General features: G+C 53.3%; 1 protein-coding gene across 2 annotated transcripts in view; it reads right to left on the reverse strand.

The window, feature by feature from the left end:
- Window positions 1-20,370, reverse strand: part of Spsb4 (splA/ryanodine receptor domain and SOCS box containing 4) — a 75,909-nt gene that overhangs the window by 40,861 nt on the left and 14,678 nt on the right. The window contains exon 3 of one of the 2 annotated variants that reach the window (XM_005407775.2): window positions 17,497-17,545. The exons of the other annotated variant lie outside the window; for it this stretch is intronic. Within the exon in view, the coding sequence (XP_005407832.1) occupies window positions 17,538-17,545 (8 nt within the window). The 3' untranslated portion in view covers window positions 17,497-17,537. Of the gene's footprint in view, window positions 1-17,496; window positions 17,546-20,370 lie in introns of those variants that run through there. 2 annotated transcript variants of the gene reach the window in all.

Genomic DNA, 20,370 nt, shown 5'->3' on the forward strand with positions numbered 1-20,370 from the left:
TGGCCGAGCATGGCTACTCCTAGCTGTTCTCCTGGTGCACAGGGGCACGGAGACACCCACCCACCAGGGATGAAGGCTTTAGGTGGGGCAGCTTCAGTCTTTGCTTGGTCACCTGTCACTGCGAGGACAGCAGAGGAGGTGAGCAGGGCTATGGCAGAATACAGGTGATTTCTCCCTGAAAGTCTTCCTTTGCTTTGCCAGGGACTTTGTCTTATGCCAATCACTGTACATGCAAGGGGTGATGGGAAAATACAGTCAATGTTTAGAAAATTAATTTTCTTCTTACAGCAAAAGACACACTGCCATTAGTCCTCCTCAGTACACCCCCTCTTACCTCGAACACACTTATCCCATCTCCTGGCCACTTTCAGAAGCAGTTCTGGAAGCCCTCTCTTGTGAGTGTCAGCCGTCATGCTGTCCTGGACTCACCAGGGTTGTGAATGAATTCAAAGCGTTTACCATTCATGGTCATTTTGGCCTTGGGGAAGAGCCAGAAGTTGCACAGTGCCTGACCCAGGAAATAAAGTGGATGAGGACAGCTGTGATGTTCTTATTTGATAGAAACTGCCATAAATGCACACTGTGAACTGCGTCAGAAAGTGTCATGAAGGGTGGGATAAGTGTGTTCAAAGCAAGAGGGAGCATTCTGAGGGGGATTCAAGTCACCGCGTCTTCTGCGGTTGCACCTGTTTCTAACATAAACATTCACATATTTTTTATCACACCATGTAGAAGTTAGTTAGTTTTCTACTCTCTGTTTTACAGAGGGAGCGAGTCTGAGGTTTGATTCCTAAGCGTTACAATGCTCCAGGGCTGGTCCCCTAAGCTCCTCTCTTCAGAGCTGCACTCCACCCACTCCAGGGGTTTCACGCTGTTTCACGCTGCGCCTGGCTATGGAAACACCTGTGCGCTGACCTCTGTCCACACAGCGCCTCCTTGTGGCTGCCCAGAGGAGCACCTCACCCTCAGGGGTCCAGCCAAGCGCAGGTCCTGACCGACACCTCCCACTTCCATCTTCCTCACCTCCATTAAAGGTGACTCCATCCTTCCCACCGTTTGGGTCCCCACTCTTGGAGTCAACCTTGACCCTCCTTTCACCCCCTCCAGCAAATCCTGTTGGCTTCACTTTCAAATGACATTCAGGATCCAATCACACTGCAAAACCCCTGCTTCTGCAACTCCCACCCAGCCACCAGCACCATTTTCTGTACAGAGACAGCCTAATGGACTTCCTGCTTCTACCCTGACCCCACTACCACCTATTTTCTTTGCTTTTTTTTGATATCAGGACTCGAACTCAGGACCTTGCCCTTTGCCAGGCAGGTGCTTGTGCTGCTGAGCTGTATCCCCAACCCTACCACCTATTTTCAAGACTGCAGTTAAAGTGATCCTTCCCAAACTTAAGGCAAATCATGCTACACCCCTTTCCAAAAGTCTGTGGTGACTCTGCATCTCTCTCAGAGAAAAAACCAAACATCGTGCTTGATCTGCCAGTCCCCGTTCCTAGTTTCTCTCTGGCTGTATCTCCTGTCCGCTTGCTTTTCTGGGCTCCAACATGTGTGCCTCAGGGCCTTTACATCTGCTGTTTCTTCTGAGTGGATGGCTTTTTCCAGAGATACCCGCATGGCATTCTTCCTCTCCTTGGTCAGGTTCTTTCGCAAAGTCACTTTCTCAACAAGGCCTTGCTCAACTACCTTACAATTGCAAACCCCTGTGGCCTCCTACACAGTCTATCCTCTTCCCCACTTTGTTATTCCCCTAAATGCTTATCACAGCTAACATCTTCCTACTTGCTTATTGACTCTCTGCACCTACTAACTCACAAGGTTACAGGGAAGGGGATTAGGTCTGCCTTGTCCCTATCCTCAGGACCTGGAATAGAGCTTGCAATACAGCAGGGGCCCAAGTAACACACCCAGAACAAATGGGTGAAAGCTGACCTGCTTGGGATCACATGGTGGGGGTCAGACTGGGCATGTAAATTCTGAGCTGACCCCCATCTGGCAGGCAGGCAGGGGTGTGGTGTAGGGGGGTTGAGAGAGAACTGTCCAGTTGCTATTTCCATCACTGTGAGTGAGGAGGCCCAGAAGGAGGCCCGGCCTAGGAAACAGGCGTGACGGGCTGGCACCAGTCGGGACAAGTGCTCATGGATCTCCCTGTCCCCCTCCAAGTGCATTTGCCCAAACTGGACTGGCTGCTTTCAAAGAAGCAATAAGAATCATTTCAAAGCAGGCCCTACAGTGACTCTCCCAAGGTCACCCAGCTGGTTAATGGCAGAGCTTTAACACCCGTAAATTCCAGACTGATTTCTGTAAAATCCCTGAAAACTGGTTTTCAAAGATAACTGGCTTCTGACAAATTCCGCAGGGAATAAGATAAAGGCTTCTGTCCAAATGGACCCATTCCTTCATCCGGCCCCTGACCCACGGCTGCAGCAAACTTCTGTGATAAAAGATTCCATTGCAGTCAGGAGCACTAACTACAGGCTGAAAAATGCCACTTCCACTGTGCCTCCCTCCCTATCCTTCCTCCCAGTGATGCGCGGCTCAGCTGTCCCCTCGGTCTGCCTTGTCATCCCCACCTCCTCCACAGAGCCGACAGGCACCCGGGGTCCTTACTGGGCTGTGTTACTTCCGCTGGGTGTGTGGCTGGTCCCGTGCTGGCAGAGGTCGGCAGCTACGGGGCCCAGCTCCGGTGCAGCTAGAGTAGAGGAGGGGGAGGCTCCACCTGGGTTCTGATAATGACTACTGACCACCGGAAGAGGGCGAGGCTGGTCACACTCTCCCTTTCCTTGAGGACTCATAACCTCTAGCTGGGTTGGCGCCAACCTCAGGTCAGGAAGTGACCTGGAAGCAGGACTGAGGTCACCGGGAGGGGCTCCTGGGCTGAGGATCAGCCCTGAGATTCCTGTGCTCGCTTTGTTGCAGTCATAGAGGAGGGAAGCTGCAGGGTGTGGCTGCTCTGTCCCTGAGAAGGCAGCCTGGGGACAGGCTCAGGGGCACAAGGTGCCTTTCTCATGTCTATGAGAAAGTGGTCAGAAGGCTGCAGTGGGGGCCCCCCCCGGAAACAAGGACTTGGTTGCAGATAGTTTTGGGCAGCAGCTCCCAGGAAATTAAAGGGAGGGAGAGAGCGAGGAGAGCGGGGCAGAGAGGGGAGGAAGGTGGAAAAGGTGCATGGACGAGTCCTGCATTGCTGCAGTGTCTCATGGCGGCCAGGGCATCCACCCACAGACCAATCTCCCTGGGCCGAGGGGACCCGAGGATGTTCACATCCCCACCCGGCCCAGCTGAGTATAGCCTGCAGCTCAGGAGAAAGCCCAGCAGATGGGTGGGCAGGGCGTCTCCTCCCAGTGTACCTGGCCATGGTGTGGGCTGTGGGCTTGCTGCGGGGGTGGGGGTGGGGGTGCTATCCGCTCCCCACCTTTGGGTCCTTATGCTTGTGTTGACTAGGAAAATATGTCAGAACATGAAACACGAAAATTCGTCTTCATCCTGTCCCCTAGAGGTCACCCTGGCTAACCCCTTGTGTGGCCCAGACACCCCTCACCGGAGGTTTTGATTTCCTCACTTTCAGTTACCCGAGCTCAACCTTGGTCTGAAAACACTAAATGGAAAATTCCAAAACCAAGTATTCCTAAGTTGTAAATAACTTTTATTACAGTGCATTGTTATAATTGTTCTACGCTATTAGCTATTGAGGTTAGTCTCTTACTGTGCCTCATTTCTAAGTCACGCTTTATCATAGTTTGTATGTGTAGGAAAGAGCGGTCTCTACAAGGTCTGGTGCCGTCTGAGGTTCTGGCATCCACCGGGGGCCTGGAACGTGTACCCGACAGATAAGGGAGGACAATCACGTAGCCTGCTGGCATCATTTTCTGCAGCGTGGGCTTCTGCAGAACCTGTACTCTCTGTGTCCTTTGTGTGAGCCCGTGTCACCTGGCACCAGCTTCCCTGGAAGGCAGCACTAGCAGCAGCTGCAGGCCAGGGCCGGGTGGGCAGCTGCTGGTGCCTTGGAGCTGGGCAGGCCTTGGAGTGCGTGTTCCAGGTCCAGATGCAGCTCGGGGAGCGGGAGCCCTCCTGGGGCCACTCCCCGCCCCACTGCAAAAAGCACATTTATCACTCTGAAGCTGTGGTCCCCACTAATATGAGGCGCTGCCCGAAAGGCCGACAGAGTCTTAAATCTCTGCGCCAGGGTGACTTCCATTTTCCTGCTCACTGAGCACAAACAAACTTTTGCTTCCTTAAGAAAAGTCTATCATTTAAGGTTGTAAGTATGCAGACATTCCACCACCCGGCCACGGACAAGGCCAAAGGCCCCAGCCAGCGATTCAGAAGAGGAGGCTAGGAAGCTTGCTACCCCTCACCCCTGCTGGTCCTCCTGATGGGCCTCGGCAGCAAGGTGGGGTGGGGTCTGCAGCTGGGTCCTCAGCTCGAGCTGGCAGCCTCAGGCAGGCGCGAATGCCACCCACAGCCTCTGCTTGCCCGTCTGAACAATGGGTGTGTCACATTTATCTGACCCAGCACAGATGAGATCATGGATGTAAAACAGCTGCCACAGTGCCTGGGGCTGCCTAGCTCCACTCTGCTGAGGCCTCCTCTCTGCAAGGTCGGCCTGTACCCACCCTTTTCTGCAGTTTGCATGCATAGGCCTCAGTGTCTACCGCCCTCCACCAGAGGAGGGAATCTTCCTGATGCCTGGCTTTTGTCAACCCACTGTGGTCCTCACTGCCCACGGCTGGAGTCTGAACTCCAGCTCCGGCAGTTGCAGCCACGCAGCTGTCCTCTCTGCCTGCCACAGCAGCCGGAGTTCCGCCTTCCCTCCAGACCAGCTCAGAAAGCGTCCTCCGGGGCGGAGGCCAGGGTCCTGTGCAAGAATGGGACCAGGAGGGCTCGGAACCCTGCTCCGCTGTGTTGTGTGCTGCCCTGGGTCACCTCCACCCGGCCTGTCTTCTTTAACACCCAGGGGCTGCTTATCCGCAGAGTCACAGGATGGTCCCAAGGCTCTGAGGCAGCTCACATGGGAGGTCAAACCTCAGCTTCATTCCCCACTAGCAGTGTGAGCTTCCGCTAGTCTCTGCCTCGGTTTTGCTAGGACAAATGTTAAGTAGTTTCAGTTTTTTTTTTTTTTTTTTGGTGGTACCGGGAATTGAACTCATGACTTCATGCTTCCAAGGCAAGCGCTGTGCCACTGAGCTGTATCCCCAGCCCTAAGCAGTTTCTTGAGAAGAAGGTAGCCCGTGCAAAGTAAGATAACAGAGCGTGGGGAACAGTGCATGATTTCACTGTGGTTCCAACCTCCTGGGTGCGCCCCAGGGGTCGAGACGGACAGCAAGTCTGTCACAGATCCTCACTCAGCAAGGAACTAGTATTTCCGTTGTTTTACAAATAAGGAAACTGGAACTCTGAGGAGGAGTTTATCTGGATCACAGCTCAAACCTGCCAACCTCAAGAGCCATGCTCAGAAGAGCTGTTACCCTTGTGCCCACCCTCCAGGTGCCAGAGAGCACAGAGGAGTTAGGTAACATATGCAGGGTCACACAGCATCCAGCAGCAGAGCCAGATAGTTCGAGGCCAGAGCCTGTGCCCTGAACAACAACCCTCTGTGTCTCCCACCTGCTTTGCCCTCTTTGATTTCATGTGATCTCCCATCAGCCCTTCTGGGCAGGCAGTGTTCAAGCTGAGCCACAGCTAGGGAAGCCAGGGCCCTGCACACAGCAGGCATGGGGTGAAATCAGACAACAGTGCATTTCCAGGCATGAGGGTGACACAGAGACTGTGCCTCCCACACGTCCTGTATCACCACGCTCTGGACCCTCTCCCCAGGGCAGTCAGGCTGCAGCCACCCCAGTGACCGTCTGTGCTCCTGGTTCACGTGCCAACCACACAGACTGTAGGCTCGCTGAAGGTCAACCGGAAACCAAATCAGACTGCAGAGCCCCAAGAAACCAGCAACCATGGCTGCTGGGCTTGGAGAGGCTGGCCGTGCGCTCAGCTCAGCCTGCAGGAACTGCACCAAACACCGTGGGAGTCCCGAGGGCAGGCTGTTCTGGCAGCAGACCCAAGACAAACACTGGGGTAGATGCTGCCAGCGCCATGCTCACAGTGAGGGAGGCATCGATTGATTGGTTTCTTTCCCACAGAGAGGAGGTGAGGTCTCAGGATCCTCTGCAGAACAGTGTTCTAGGAAGCACCTACTGATCAGAACTGTATTTTCTAGCTTCCTTGGAGCTAAGAGTGGCTATCTGTTAACAGTACGGCATTTCCGAGACATCTTTTAAGAGACAGTGTGTATCCTCCTTTTGCTATTCTTCCATCCTGTTGCCTGGAATGAGGATGGAATGATTGGAGTTTTGGCAGCCATTTGACACCATGAGGTGTCTTCTGGCGTAGAAGCCAAACACTAGGAAGGTAAAGGACCAGCAAAAAGAGTGACACAACATCTTCAAGCGCCTGCTTCTAGACTTCCAGTGCCTGCTTCCGTCTTACATGGGAGACAAGCATCTCTTCTTGTTGACGCTGTATCACTGGGTAGTTTTGGTTGCAAACAATCAGACCTTGCCGGCATACTTCCAACCCTCGTGTTCCCCAAGGCAGTGGCCTTCCAGCAGGGTCTCCAGCCTGCAGTCTCCTCAAGCAGTTGAGCTGCCTCAGGTTCTGTGTCTGCACCGTCTACATGCTGTATCCTCTGTCACCAACATCCAACCCAGCAGGCAAATACCAACCCATTTTTGACATTCAGCTCAAGTGTGCCTCTTCAGAAGCTGCCTCAGATACTGAGGATACCATGCACCCCTCTGCTGAGCTCCCTGGGCCTCCTGCTGCCTGCAGCGCCCTCTCCATGGGACGCCGCTGGTATCCAGGGGGTGCACCCGGCACCAAGGGCACCATCTCACCTCCTGGGGCCTCAGCAGAGCAAGGATGGGAAGTGGAAATTTTGGTTGTTTTATTTTGCTTACTTATTGTGGTACCAGGAACTGAACCCAGGGCCTTCTGACTGAGCTACATCCCCAGATCTTTTTAAATTTTTATTTTGAGACAAGGTCTCGCTAAGCCAAAAACTGGGATGAAACTTGCAATTCTCCTGCCTCAGCCTCCCAGAGTGCTGAGATTACAGGTGTGCACCGCCACGCCCAGTTTAGGACAGAGTGTGTGGAAAGAATGAAGGACACATAAAGGACCTCTGGGGGTGTGGTGGGGCAGGCATCCTGAGCTCTAGGAGCCCTGCAGCTGCAGGCAGGGAAGCTGCCCGGAGTGAAGGGGCAGGCAGTGGCTCCGGCATGTCAGCGTGGGCTACCAGCCAGGCTGCGACCTGCAGCACAGGAAATAGATACAGCAAACCCTCCAAGATCTTTATATAACTTAATCTCCAAGAGGTCCCTGAGCAGCTCAAAGCGGCCAGCCTCCAGCTGCCGCTGAGCCTGGATCTCCAGAGGCGGTGATTGACAACGCAGCTGCCTGTAGGAGCTCAAACCCCGGCGCGGTGGGGGAGGGGCCGGCACTGAGCTTACGCTGGGCAGGGCAGCCATCTGGTTTGGGTCAAAGGTCTCCAAGGACTGGTTTGATTTATAGGCCATGCAGCCACCCAGGCGGCACGGGGGGTGTGGGTGGTGGTGGGGTGGACGGGGCTGGGGTAAGAGGAGGGTCGGCCAGGGCCCCCTCCTTGGCACAGCGAGCACCGGCTTCTGCTTCCTGCCCCTGAGAACCAAGCAAGAGAAAGTACAGCAGAGAAAGCCAGAGGTACTGCTCTCGCATCCACTGGGCCTAGGCTGGAGAGGAAACACCCACAGGAGCGCCGTGCAGCGCCACCAGCACACTGGGCCCACAGTCCTCTCCGCCGCCTTTTCTCAGCCGCATCTCACAGATGACGTCAAAGCAGACAGAGTCTCGCAGCCTGGGCCGAGCTGGGAGCAGACCCAGGCTGTGCGCCCAGGCTGAGCCCTTCCCGCTGCTCGGAAGCTCGCTGGAGTGGGGCGTTCAGAGGAGAGCGAAGCGGCGGCCACGTCAATCAAGGTCCCTGCCCCCTGCTCCAGCAGCACAGAACAGAGGATCCATATGGGTGGGGGCCACCAAAGGAGACCTTCGGCATCAAGCTGGCCCCTTTCAGAGACTGGAAAAAGGATCGCTTTGGGCAGACGAGAAATGGAAGCTGCACCTGGGCGGGGGCGGTGCACGGGCTGAAGAGTGGGGCAGACACTTGCCTGGTTTGGGTGGGTGCTGGTCTGATGTTTGCCTCCGAGCAGCTAGACATGGGCTCTGGTGAGGGGTGCCGCTCCCAGGCACATCTCCCTGGGTCTGCTGGAGAATAGCGCCGCCCTCTCCCCCTGAGAGCATGGCTCCACTGGGTGCTGGGTGTGTGTGGACCACAGGGGCCACCACCCAGGGCCCTGCTGCGGGTGGGAGAGGGCAGCCAGGGGAGACGGATGACTGTGCCCTCAGACACCACGTGCATCGCCCCCAAGGCCCCTCCACATCAGGGAGGGGAAGCCGCTCAGCCCCAGCCCCGCCTTTCCCCACATGTGTGAAACAAGTTGGACAGGAGGCCCCCATCGGGCAAGGACAGCTGAGGCTCTCTGGAGCCAGATCACCAGGCTGAGGCCAAGCAAAGGGAGCACGGGCTCCACAGGAGACCCTGGTGAAGGGAAGGCGCCCTCAGGGTCTCCAGGAAGGGTGACTCCGACCCTGGGAATCAGACAGACCAGAGCTCAAATGCCAGTTCTGGTCCTAGGTTTGTTAGCCTCCCCTGACCTCAGTTTTTTCATCTGTGAAATGGCATTATTAACATGCACCACGTAGGTTAAAAGGAGAAAAAGACTGAACAGGTGCTGTATATAACAGGTCCTTGCGTGGGTGACCTTGACTTGCTTTCCCTCCAATTTTGTTGAGCAGCATCGAGTCCAGGGATGAAAAGTTTCCTCTGGTGCGATTCAGAATCCCTTCTCTGCGTCCCCCGCATCTGTGGTGCGGACCTCATGAAAACCCGCGCTACACTTGAGCAACAAGCAGGCAACCGTCACCAGCAAGTCTGTCAGAAATGTCACCTCCCAGCTCCGAGTGCAGATGGAAAAAGCCTGTCTCAGACTGGGGAGGGGGCAGCCACAGAAACCTGACACCCGGCTGCTCCCTGCCCAGCCACCCGGGAGGTGCAGGCCAAGCCCGGCTCTGGCCTTTGACCTCTGCCCTCCATTTGTTGATACCTTGCAGCGCTGGGGTCGGAGCTGAGATGGTCCTCGGGCTCTGAAAATGACGACCAGACCCAGCCAGATGCACACATGTGTTGGGGACAAGGAAGGTGTCCGGCAGCTCCGACTGCTGTGAAAGGCCCCCGGGTCATGAGGAAAAGAGAAAGAGCCTGTGTGGCTTCCCCAGCAGGGCCACTGGCTCGCTCTGTGTGACTGGCCGGGCCGCGCAGATGGGTGGGAGATAGCTCCGTGGTGGAGGCGGGGAGGCGGTGGATGAAAGCGCGGTTCCCTTTCTCCAGTCTGCCCCTTGGGAAAGAGGACAGACACTCCCAGCCTTCAAATCAGTGGGGATGGTCGAGATTCCAGAAGGAATACAAGCACTGTCTGAGGCCATCACCAACTGCCAGGCCTGGCCCTCTAGAGGCGCTTTCCCAGGTTCCACCCTATTTCTTCTCCCTAAGAACCCTTTCTTACTCTTCTTAATTCACCCACGAGGTGCCTTGCCAAAGGGCACAGAGCTAGCCCCCTCCCCTCCCCCCTCCCTTCCCCCCTGCCCTGCAGGGCTTGTGTCCCTCCAGTTCCGCCTCTCCCAGGGCCCTTCTCCAAATTCCTGGCATACCTGTGTCAGTGCCCTACTCTCCACCTAGGACCTCTGACATTCTCTAACATTTCCACTGAACCTTCTTCCCCTAGGAGAGTCCCATCCCCGCCTCCCAGGACTCCCCGCACGCTGAGCCCGGAGTTACCCCTGACAGCGCCCCTCTGGTCTCCATCAGGGCCCAGTCCTCAGTGGCTCCAAAGCAGCACTGCCCAGGACTTGTGCCGCTCTCAGAACAGTCCACTTCTGTACTGTCCGATAAGGCAGCCGCCAGCTGCCTGGTGCTGTGAAGCGCTTGAGGTGGCTAGACTTGAGGAACTGAGTTTTTCATTCTATTTAATCTTCACTATTGTTATTGTGGTACTGGGAACCAAACCCACTGCTACACTAATACTGAGCTTTGTCCACAGCCCCTTTTTATTTTTTATTCTGAAACGAAGTCTTGCTAAATTGCCCAGGCATAGCTTGAAATTTCAATTCTCCTGCCTCAGCCTCCCAAAGTACTTTAATTTTAATGTACAGCCGCATGTGGCTGGTGACTTCCTACTAGACATCACTGCAGTGTAAAATGTTTGTCATTCAGCAAAGCAGATGCGCAGTCAATCCCTCCATACCAGAGACCACAGAGTTACACACAGACCCTTTGAGGTCGTCTTGTCCCTCCCCTTGCTTCCTGTGACGGAGTAACTAAGGCACAGAGAGAGGAAATGACTTGCCCCCAAAATCACACAGCCAGTGGCCAAGCTGGAGCCAGCTGGACCAGGTTCTGTGGCTCTGAGTCCAGTCCCAAGACCTTTCCTCCCATCTCCCTTCTTTACAACCAGCACCAGATTCCGGGGAAGTCAAGTGAGATCAAGATAAGAATGCTCTTTAAATCTTCACACACCTGAGCAATCCATTTTGGCAAAACACCTTCAATGGCAAGGGGAGGTCGCCTGTGTTGGCTGAAAGGAAATAAAGCCCTTGATCCTCCACTTCTGTCCTTGGTAGCTTACCAAGCCTGGAGGTGACCTGCACTCAGGCCAGCTTTGGGGTTCCACATCCTAGGGGTAGGGAGAGCTTAGCCACAAATAACCCTGCCTTGGAGCTGCCCCTGGCCTCTTCTTGTGAACAGGGAAAAGCCACGGCCTGGCAGAGAGGGGTGGCCTGGACCTCGGCTATAGGGGTGGGTAGGCTCCCTGCTCTACGGAGGCCCAGGCTCTTGGCTGCACTGCCAGATGGTTCTTAGTAGACCAGATGACAGGACAGGTGAACAGGTGTCATGGACCCTGCACATGCCGCTGGGGTTTCAGCATGACCTACACAAGACGGAGGGGAGCTGAGGAAACAGCAATCTCACCCCCTCCCCCGGCAAAGATGAGCAGCTATGGGCAGGAGGGAGGCTGGGCCCAGAGGCAGCCAACCCAAAGGTGTGGGAGCCTCTGCAAACACCTGGGAAGTGCTGGGCCCATCGTTTAAACCAAGACCCGCCTACTGGCACATTAAAGCTGTCAGGACTCAGGGGCAGAGGAAGGGCCACAAGGAGCCTAAAATCATGAGGGAGCAGAAAAGACATGGGAGAGTTTGCGGGGCTGGACAGATGTGCAGAGGAGGCTGCACCGGATGCCTGAGTACTCTCTGGCTCCTGGACACGCCTCACCCACTCTCTCCCCAGTTCTCACACCACCCGATGAACAGGATCCCCCGCGTCACTCCTAGCGAGGCCAGGACAGAGAGCTGTCATTCACCCACTGCCACCCTGGGACACCCCTGTGAAAAGTATTTGGAGGGAGAAACATCAACCAAGAGGACAAGAGCTACGACTTAGCCGTGACTCCAAACTGCGCACCTCGAAAGTATCTCCTTGCGCGACTTTGAAGCTGGGACAATGTTAGATCTGTGCTTTTGACCTCCACTGCCCCTCCGCACAGTGTCCTGAGCCTGGGAGACTGGGAGGAGTGGTACGGGGGCCCAGTAGGTGCGGTCCCAGGGGCCGAGGGTGTTGGCCTTGCCCCTGTCAGGGCTCCCAGCAGGCAGCTCCCAAGCGGAGCTCTCGCAGCTCTATTTCTAGCAAGCAGCGGCTGAGGAGGAGGAAGAACCAGGGAGAGCCAGCAGGGCAGTATTTTCCAAGCTCATGCCGCCTGGGCTTAATTTCATCCTGAGCAAATAAATCATTAAGGAGGCACCACGTCCCGGAAGATCTGACGAAGAAGGGCCATTACGCAGCACAGCCTTCCTTTGAATTATGGAAGGCCTCGGCAGCAGCCTGATTAGTGTCTGGGCTGGGCCGTAACTCATGCTAACCACCCCCTTGACTTCACCAGGGGACAAGACTGGGCAGATCAGCTGGCTCCCTGACCCAGTGGTCTGCCAGACCCGCCACTCACTGAACCATCCCCCCTGCAAATGTGCTTACTTTATCCTCTGCTTTGCTAACACCTCCCACTCAGCACCATCACCAGCGCAGATCGGGTGGGCCGGGAAGGTGCACGGTCGGCTGTACTGTATTTAAGGGGATTTAAGCACCATGGCAGTGGGGATTGCTGATACCAGTTTGGAGTGGGGATTGCTGATACCAGTTTGGATAAACTCCGTTTGCACACGAAAGCCAAGGCCTGTGACCTCCTGCGGCCATGACAACCTGACATGACCCAGAGAGCTTGGAGGTTAGAGGTACAGGTGCCGGAGTAAGGCTTGGATTCTGGTCCTTGGACAGCCACCTCCCAAGCAGGTGCCGTGAGCTGGGTCTTCAGCTCCTTCAGTCTCAGTTGCCTCGTGTGTCTGAGCCACAGAGCATGCTCATGGGGCAGTGGAGACTTCAGTAAGATGATGTGTGAGCAGCGCCCAGCAGTGTCTGGCCCTTCGTGAGTGCTCAGTCAGTGACCGTTTAACAAAGGGCTGTTTCCACTGGCAATAGTCCTTTCCCAAACGAAGTCATCTTCACAGGGAAACTCTTGGACATCACGCAGATTTACTGTGTACATCCCATTGGCAACTGTGACATGTAGACTAAGTCACTCGGTGGTTCAGGAGGGAAGCGGAGCTGGGTAGGAAAAGTAGGTGACGCAGAAGGCTCAGCTGGACTTTGGGGCAATGAGCAAGGGCCAGAGCTGCCCTGGAGTCAGCTGGGCAAGAGGGGTGGTGAAGGGCGGTGGGCAGAGCCAGGCTCACCAACACCAGGCTCTGCTGGTGTGGGGGAAAAGCTGCCTGGCTTGGCTACAGGGTCAGCCAGTGTGAGAGTTAGATGGGTAACGGCATCTCTCAGAAGCTTGCTAGAAGGGCAGAATCTCAGGCCCTGCCCAGACCGCCTAAGTCAGAATCAAGATCCCCAGGTGAATGCACACTGAGGTTTGGGAAACAGTGCTGACAACAGTTTTATGGGTGAGGACCATCACCGTACCCACTACCATGGGTCTCTGTGGCCGTGCTAACCACCAGCTTCTGCACGGATGCTTCCCTCTCTAGTTTCCGGGGAGAAGCATTTGCAAGGGGGACCACTGCTAATCGGTAGGTGACCTTGGGCAAGTCCTCTCAGCTCTCTGATCCCACTTGGGGAATGTGGGTCTTGCACTGACTCGGGGGAGGGGGCGTTATTCCCACTGCAGTGCCTGTGCCTGCCTTCATCCTGCCCCCAGCTCCTGAAGATGGAGGCCCTTTGCTTCCTCCCCTTTTCTTCCCTCGAAGGTCCAACAGTGTCTGCCCACAGCTGGGCCAAGCAGCTGCTCAGAACCGCCGCCTTGGCAGCTGTTCCCAACTGGCACACACATGGGCACCGCCGGGGAGGGTGAGGCCACTTGCCTGCGCGTCCTTGTCAGACAGGTGTTCGCCAGACAGACAAATCACCCCTGTGAGTTACAGCTTTTCAGAGAATCACTCGAACAAGATGCTGAGAAGACCTTTGCACTGCTCATGGAGAAGGCTAACTACTCCCAGATCATTTGTGACAAATGCACAGTGGCCTCTGGAACTCAGGTACCATTTCCACGCATTTTAAAAAACTGAGTCAAAATCTCCCAAAGCCCGCATAGGCCCTTGGGTGCAATCCCTTAGATTTCACAACGTGGACCAAAACATAGCAACACTGGTTATTTTCACATTTAATAACACAGTGATTGGCCAGTCCATGGGAGCAATGGGAGGGAGAATCAGCCATTTCTATATCTGCCATTTAGTCAGTACCTACTATGTGCCAGGCACTGGGCCAGTCACTTTCTATGTATTATCCATGATCTGACAGTGTGTTGCAAAATAAATTGCTATTTTTCACATGAGCACACTAAGACAATAACTTGTTCAGGGTCACAGCTCATTAGAAGCAAGTTGGAACCCGGTACTGTGAGATCCCTGAGCCCCAGCTGTCCACGAGATCACTTTGGGGCCCAGGGGGACACTTGTCCTGACCAAGCCCGATTTCAAATGCTGGAGCCTACGTTTCAAAGTCTTATTACTGCAGGCAGAATTTGTGTGAACCTACTCGGGACTGTGTTAAACATGAAAACTCTCCCACAAAGCAGGGCCAGGGCAGCTGAGCAAGACCTTTTCTTTAGTGGAAAGTCTGTTCCTTTTGTGGGTAACAAAGAATAGAGGCCAGTTTCTGAATGCGGGGATTCTGAATTGAAATGCCTGGCTTATCACATAGTCTCCGACTGGCCTATGTGTGGAGACAGATGTGCTATGCAAAGCTCACAATGAGAAGTGAGAATGGGTCACACAAGGGTCAGACTTCAAGGGGGCCGGCAGCACCCTCTGTTCCACCCAGCTGTGACTCCAGTCCTACCGTGGCAGAGAGAAGAGAAGCTCTTCAGGCGGTGGGAGGCCGATACATTAACACACACTGACTGACCACCTACTATGTGCTCTGATCCACAGGATGCATGAGCAGTCCTCACCTCAAAGAGCTACCTTGTTTAGCATTCACAGCAGCAGCAATAAGAGCATGACACACATATTATGAGCCCATTCCATGCAGGTAAGGACGCCAGGTTCTTATGTTCACACGCATGCTACCTGAGGACAAGCTGGACTGTGCAGTACACATGATCTTAGCATACAAATGTGTACAGCTTCTTAGACTCAATTTTGCATGATTGCACTATATTTTGATCTAGCGACCATATCACTCAGAAGCATTCATCAGGTGCCCAGGGTGAGCTCAGCAGTGTGACCTGAGATCCAGGATAGGCACACTAGTGACAGTTCCCATCCTCTACAGGCAGTGAACCATGGGTTGGGCCAGGCTTTGTTTCTAACATAGCACCAAGCAAGCTATGCACAATTATTCCCCCTGCACAGATGGGAAAACTGAGGCCTGAGACAGTTAAATATCCCAGAAGAGTGAAGAAAGAAACAGAATTCAAATTAAGATAAAAAGTTTATGCTTGGGCTGGGGATTTAGCTCAGCGGCAAAAGCGCTTGCCTGGCAGGCGCAAGGTCGTGAGTTCGGTTCCCGGTACCGGAGAAAAACCAAAAAAAAAAAAAAAAAAAAAAAGAAAAGTTTATGCTTAAGGAAAACTGCTTAATTGTCTAAATTTAGAGTTCTAAATAATTGAATTACGCTAACACCATATCACAAAAGCACATGAATCTGTTAGAAAAACTAAGGCACAGCTACGTTAACTGATACATAATTGCCAAGATCCATTAGGGAGGGAAAAGGAGGTACTGAGTGATGCTTACAGTAGGATCTACACATTTCCTGTTGTAAATATTTTGGGAAGGACATGCAAGACCATGTTAATGGAGAGGCAGCTGGAAGCAGTGTATGGGTGGGGGAGCTACTTGATCGTGCAATTTTTGTAGTGTTGCGTTTATTACCAAATGCACAGCTTACCTTCCAAAAGTAAATATGGAGTCCCCGCTTGCCTGTACATCCATCCTGCTCATCATCCCTGCCTGAGGACTTTCTTTCTCTTGGGGAAAGAGGACAACCCAAGGGAAACAATGAGTGACAGGAGGACAACCCATGGGAACCCCTGGGAGCACAGGCAGAGCGGACTCAGCACTGAGCTGATGCTACAAAGATACAGATAGGGCTGGGTGTGAGCTGGGGTCAGGACACAGTAACATGGGAAGGGATAAAGAGGACACCAGGCGTGGACCTCGGTGGAGGAGCTAGTCCAGATGTCAAGAGGTGGAAGGACTTCGCTGTCCCATTGAAGTGCATGCACACGGAGCAGGAGGGTGGTGGGCTCACCGCTGAGCCGGAGGACACTCTGACAAGGGGGTAGTGTCCTTGCAGTGTCCTGGTAGAAAACTCTCTCTGGCCTTCATCAATACTAGAAGCCTTGGCTGGCTGCCAGCCTCCTCTACTGTGCTATTACTCCAATAAATACTTGTTGGCAGATCGATTAAACCATCTAGGAACGACGTCTGGCAATGCAGCTTCCTCTGCTTGGTGCAGGTGGACAGGCCTTCTCAGTCAGTCAGTCCCAAGATCCCTGCATTTCCATGCAGAGCCCAAAGCCAGCCCTGAGTGCTGACGATCCCTCCGTGGGTCCAACTGTGCTCAAGCAGATGGGGCAAGGCAGGCTGGGCCTCAGAGGCTGGCACAGAGTTGTGGGGGCTGGGCAGGGGAGTGGGTCCGGACTTCAGCACAGCCTGGTGGGTGTTTGCTAGCCGTGGGCAGATAGCTCACCTTTCTAAGGCTCAGTTTCCCCATCTACAAAATTGGGATAACAACAGTAATAGTGCCTCAAAAACTTATTGAGGCTAAAAGTTTAAACAAAAAGTGAGGAAAACCCAGGGCACAGAACATGGGTGGTATCTATCACTCACACTCCTATATCGAGCTGCTGGGGACCCGAGGGCCCTTTGTCTCTGTCTGGGTTCCTCTCTTCTGCTATCACTCACACACCACTTACCACCCAGGAACTCAAAACAGAAGACAAAGCCCTTCTATCCGCCCTCCCAGCCACCAACATGTGCAAAGAGGAGCTGGGGCCAAACTCTGGAAACCAGCCCAGCAGATTCCAAAGGCCCGAACACCGTCCCCCATCCCCCCCAGCCCAGGGGCTGAACCTCACAGCAGTTGGGACATTTTCAGAGACATTCCCCCATTAGCGATCAAGCATGCCTGATTCACAGCCACAGCTGGGCCTGTCTTTATACAACTTAGCCTTTCAGAGCACCCCGCAGAGCTCTGTGGTAAGCCAAGGGCTTTGAGGGCTGGAGATGAAGCGGTGGAGGAGGAAAAAACAACAGAGACGGCATGTCAGGGCCTCATCCACGTTGTTGCTGTGGAAGGCAGGGTCAGCCCTCTGCTGCACTGCCCCACAGCCAGGCGGAGCGGACTCTCCTGGTCTGGGAATGTTTCCACCAAGTCCCTGCCGGGCCGGTTACACAGTTACGAGCTGTGTAACCTTGCGCAACTTACTCAAGGTCCCTGTGCCTCAGGTTCTTCATGGTAAACTGAAGATTGTAATGCAGGTATTAGCTCAAAGAGTTGTTATATAAGCACTCACTTGTGTTGGTTTTGCTATTATTACTATTATTATTATTATTAAGACCCTGGACAGTTCGAGACAGCTTATCCATTTGCTGGGATGTGGTTCTATGCTTCTCCGCTCACTCAGAGGGCAGAGCCCTTGGATCTGCAGCTCTTTGCAGTAAAGGCCCAGATGCTGAGCCATTCCCCTTCTCCGTGTAGTGAGAGAACAATTTCACTTGCAAAAGGTTTGACAACTTTATGTAATTGCAACAGGAAATTGCCCTGCCAGGAGCTCTTGTCCGCAACAAACACATGCTTCAGAGTTCAGTGCGGTAAGACCTTTCTAAGTCAAGCTTTTATAGTCCTAAAAATTCAGAAATTGCAAAAGTGATACCCATTAACTTTCTTCCGCCACATTAGAGAAAAAGCCTCTGTGAAAGCCATTTTTTTTTATTCCATAGGTGAATCCCAGAACCTGCCCCACCTCACCTAGTTCATCTGACCAGTGAGCCCTGCTTGCTAATTCTGCTCGGTCCTGGTGAGCTTTCTTATCCCCATTTTGCAAAGGAGAATACTGAGGAGCAGGAATTGCCCAAGGCTTCCTGCTGCATACTGTGGACAGAGCATACTGAGTCTGTGAACCCTCCCACAGAACTCTCTCCTACCGTGATCTTTTGGGGAAGCCATCCCAGGAAGTAGCCCCACTTTTTGCTCCTGAGAATGTCTCCGACTCTGGTCCTCTGAACTCCATTTCAGTCTGGGTTTGGGAACCTTCCATCATATCTGTACCCAACACTGGCTGAGAATTCTTCTCATCTACAGTTCTCCACCTTGCATCACCTTCCTTGCCCAGGGACTCCCCAGGGCCCAGCTACTCCCAGTCCCCAGGGATCCACGGTGACCTTCAGCCAGGGTCACTTTCCCACTCACCACCCCACCCCTGAACTCCACTGCATTCTGGCTTATAGTCTACCCTCTAGTCAGGGCTTGTGCCAAGCTGAGCACGCACGCATCTGCCCCGATAGTGGCTGTTACTCCTGTCTGGAAAACAGACCAGAGCACACTGGAAAAGCCAATGGTGTTGTCAAACGGGAGATGTCACACACTTGTGGTGCAAGACATCCTTCCTGGCTTCCCCTGCATTCCAGGTTCTGCCTAAATGAAAAATCACACAATGGAGAGGAAGCTCACACACTCCAGGTTTCAGTCCCACTGCACTTCTTCAACCATCTGAAAGACCCATGAGCTCAGGACGTCCAGAACACAGTTGTCCTTCCTGCTCCTTCCCCCAGCCCCACCGCCTGAGCAGGGAAGAGATGCACTAACGGGAGCCACTGGCTGCAACCTTGTTAGAACCTGAGTGCTGTACTAAAATCAAGTAACATATTGATATGAATTCATAGCCCAGAGGAAGCCTACTGTGGGGGCCTAACTGTTGGCTTTGGTAGCCCCAACTAGGATCAACGCCAAACCTTTAATCCTAGCTACCATGTTATTGGTGCCAACATACAAGATAACCTGAAGGCTAAGAAAGGGACCTGAAACCCAACTGTCCCATCTTACAGATGTATAAGCTGAGTCTCATTGGTGTTAGAGTGACTCACCAAAGGCACATAACCACTCAGTGTTGGAGACACAGTTGGAAATAAGGCTAATCAGATTCCAGAGCCTTGGTATGGTAAAGTCGCCCTTTCAGTCCAGTGATTAATTTCAATAAGTAAACGTTCCAATTCCATTACACAGTGCTTGTTGTGTTTTCTTACCACTGGGGTTTGCCTGGTCACCGCGTCTAAGAGCACTTCAGACTCTTTCCACAAGACGCCGGGATGACTAAATCAGCCCTGCTCAGGACATACTCATCCGCTGCAAGATTTACCCAGCTACACAGGGAAAACAAGGCAACGCTTGCCATCAACGGCAACCTTAGTCCAGCGACTATGAAAATAAAACCTGAGCAAGAATGTCAGCAATTATACCCAAGAGCTGAGCATGCCAATTACTCTTCTGTTGGCCTGTCACCACTGAAAGCCATCAACACACCTTTTGCTCAAACAAATACAAATTTGACATGAGTTAGTGCTTTGCCCTGAGCTCTTTTCTGGAGTATTTCCGTCAGTCCCTCCGCCAGAGGAGGAGCATGGGAAAGGAGATAGTTTCGGAGGCCAACGATTTGGGGTGGACTCTGTAACTCTGCTCTTCATTTTCTCACCTCTCAAGAAGCGTCTGAAAGCTGCCTCACCGGCATTTTCTCATCTCTCATTTAAAATGAAGTGAAAAAGCTGGACTGCTGGGGTGAGTACTGTCTTCACTTTCGGAGGGGTGTGGCAGGAACTCAGTGCGGGCAGGTGCTGCCGGGCTGGTGTGTGGAACTGAGCAAGCCCCGGTCACCGTGCCTGACTTCTGGCCCTCCTCAGCTGGGATTCAAGGCAGGACCTGCAGCTGAAGGTCACCTGCATCCCCAAGTGACTCCCTCTAAAACCATCATCACTTTTGTTACTATGGTTTTCAAATTGCTTCCTAGGATGGTCGCGCATATCACATGAGATAAGACCTTAGAGTTTTCAGAGGGCCAAACTCAACAGCTTGTGGGCTTGTCTGCAACCCATAAAGGTGATCTGCTTGTCCACAGTTTTCAGCGGCTGCTCACTTTAAAAACTAGGACAGTTTACACAATCTAGATTTTTTTGGGTACTCCTGGAAAAATCCAAAGACTGCACAACCCAGAGTTCTCATTCCCATGAGGGAATAGCTGGAGATGAGAGGCTCTTTCCTCCTCTAACAGATGGCTTACAGCAAGAGCTAGGATTTCAGGGTTCAGTCCCCGCATATAGTAAGTGGTCAGTAAGCATCGGATGTTACATAACGCTCGTAGCTTATTATTCATGGGTAACTAGCATGGATGGCATAAAAGCCCAGTAACTGTGTTTGCCTCCTGCTCTGACTACCTTGGGTCATTTTGTACATTTCTGTACAGCCGGGAAGATCTGTAACGAGCATCACCATGCAAAGCCCTTATTAGGTGCCGGTCAGTCCTCTGAGCACATATACAGTGTTGTCTTATTTGATCCTCATGACAGTCCTCAGCTAGATTCCCATTACCACGCCATTTTTACAGATGGGAAAACGGAAGCACCAAATCACCAAGCCTAGGAGGAGGTAAGAATTCAAGTCCGGGTCCTAACCTATGCT

The sequence above is a fragment of the Chinchilla lanigera genome, unplaced genomic scaffold, assembly GCF_000276665.1.
Source record: "Chinchilla lanigera isolate Chin_1 unplaced genomic scaffold, ChiLan1.0 scaffold00107, whole genome shotgun sequence".
NCBI classification, from domain to species: Eukaryota; Metazoa; Chordata; class Mammalia; order Rodentia; family Chinchillidae; genus Chinchilla; species Chinchilla lanigera.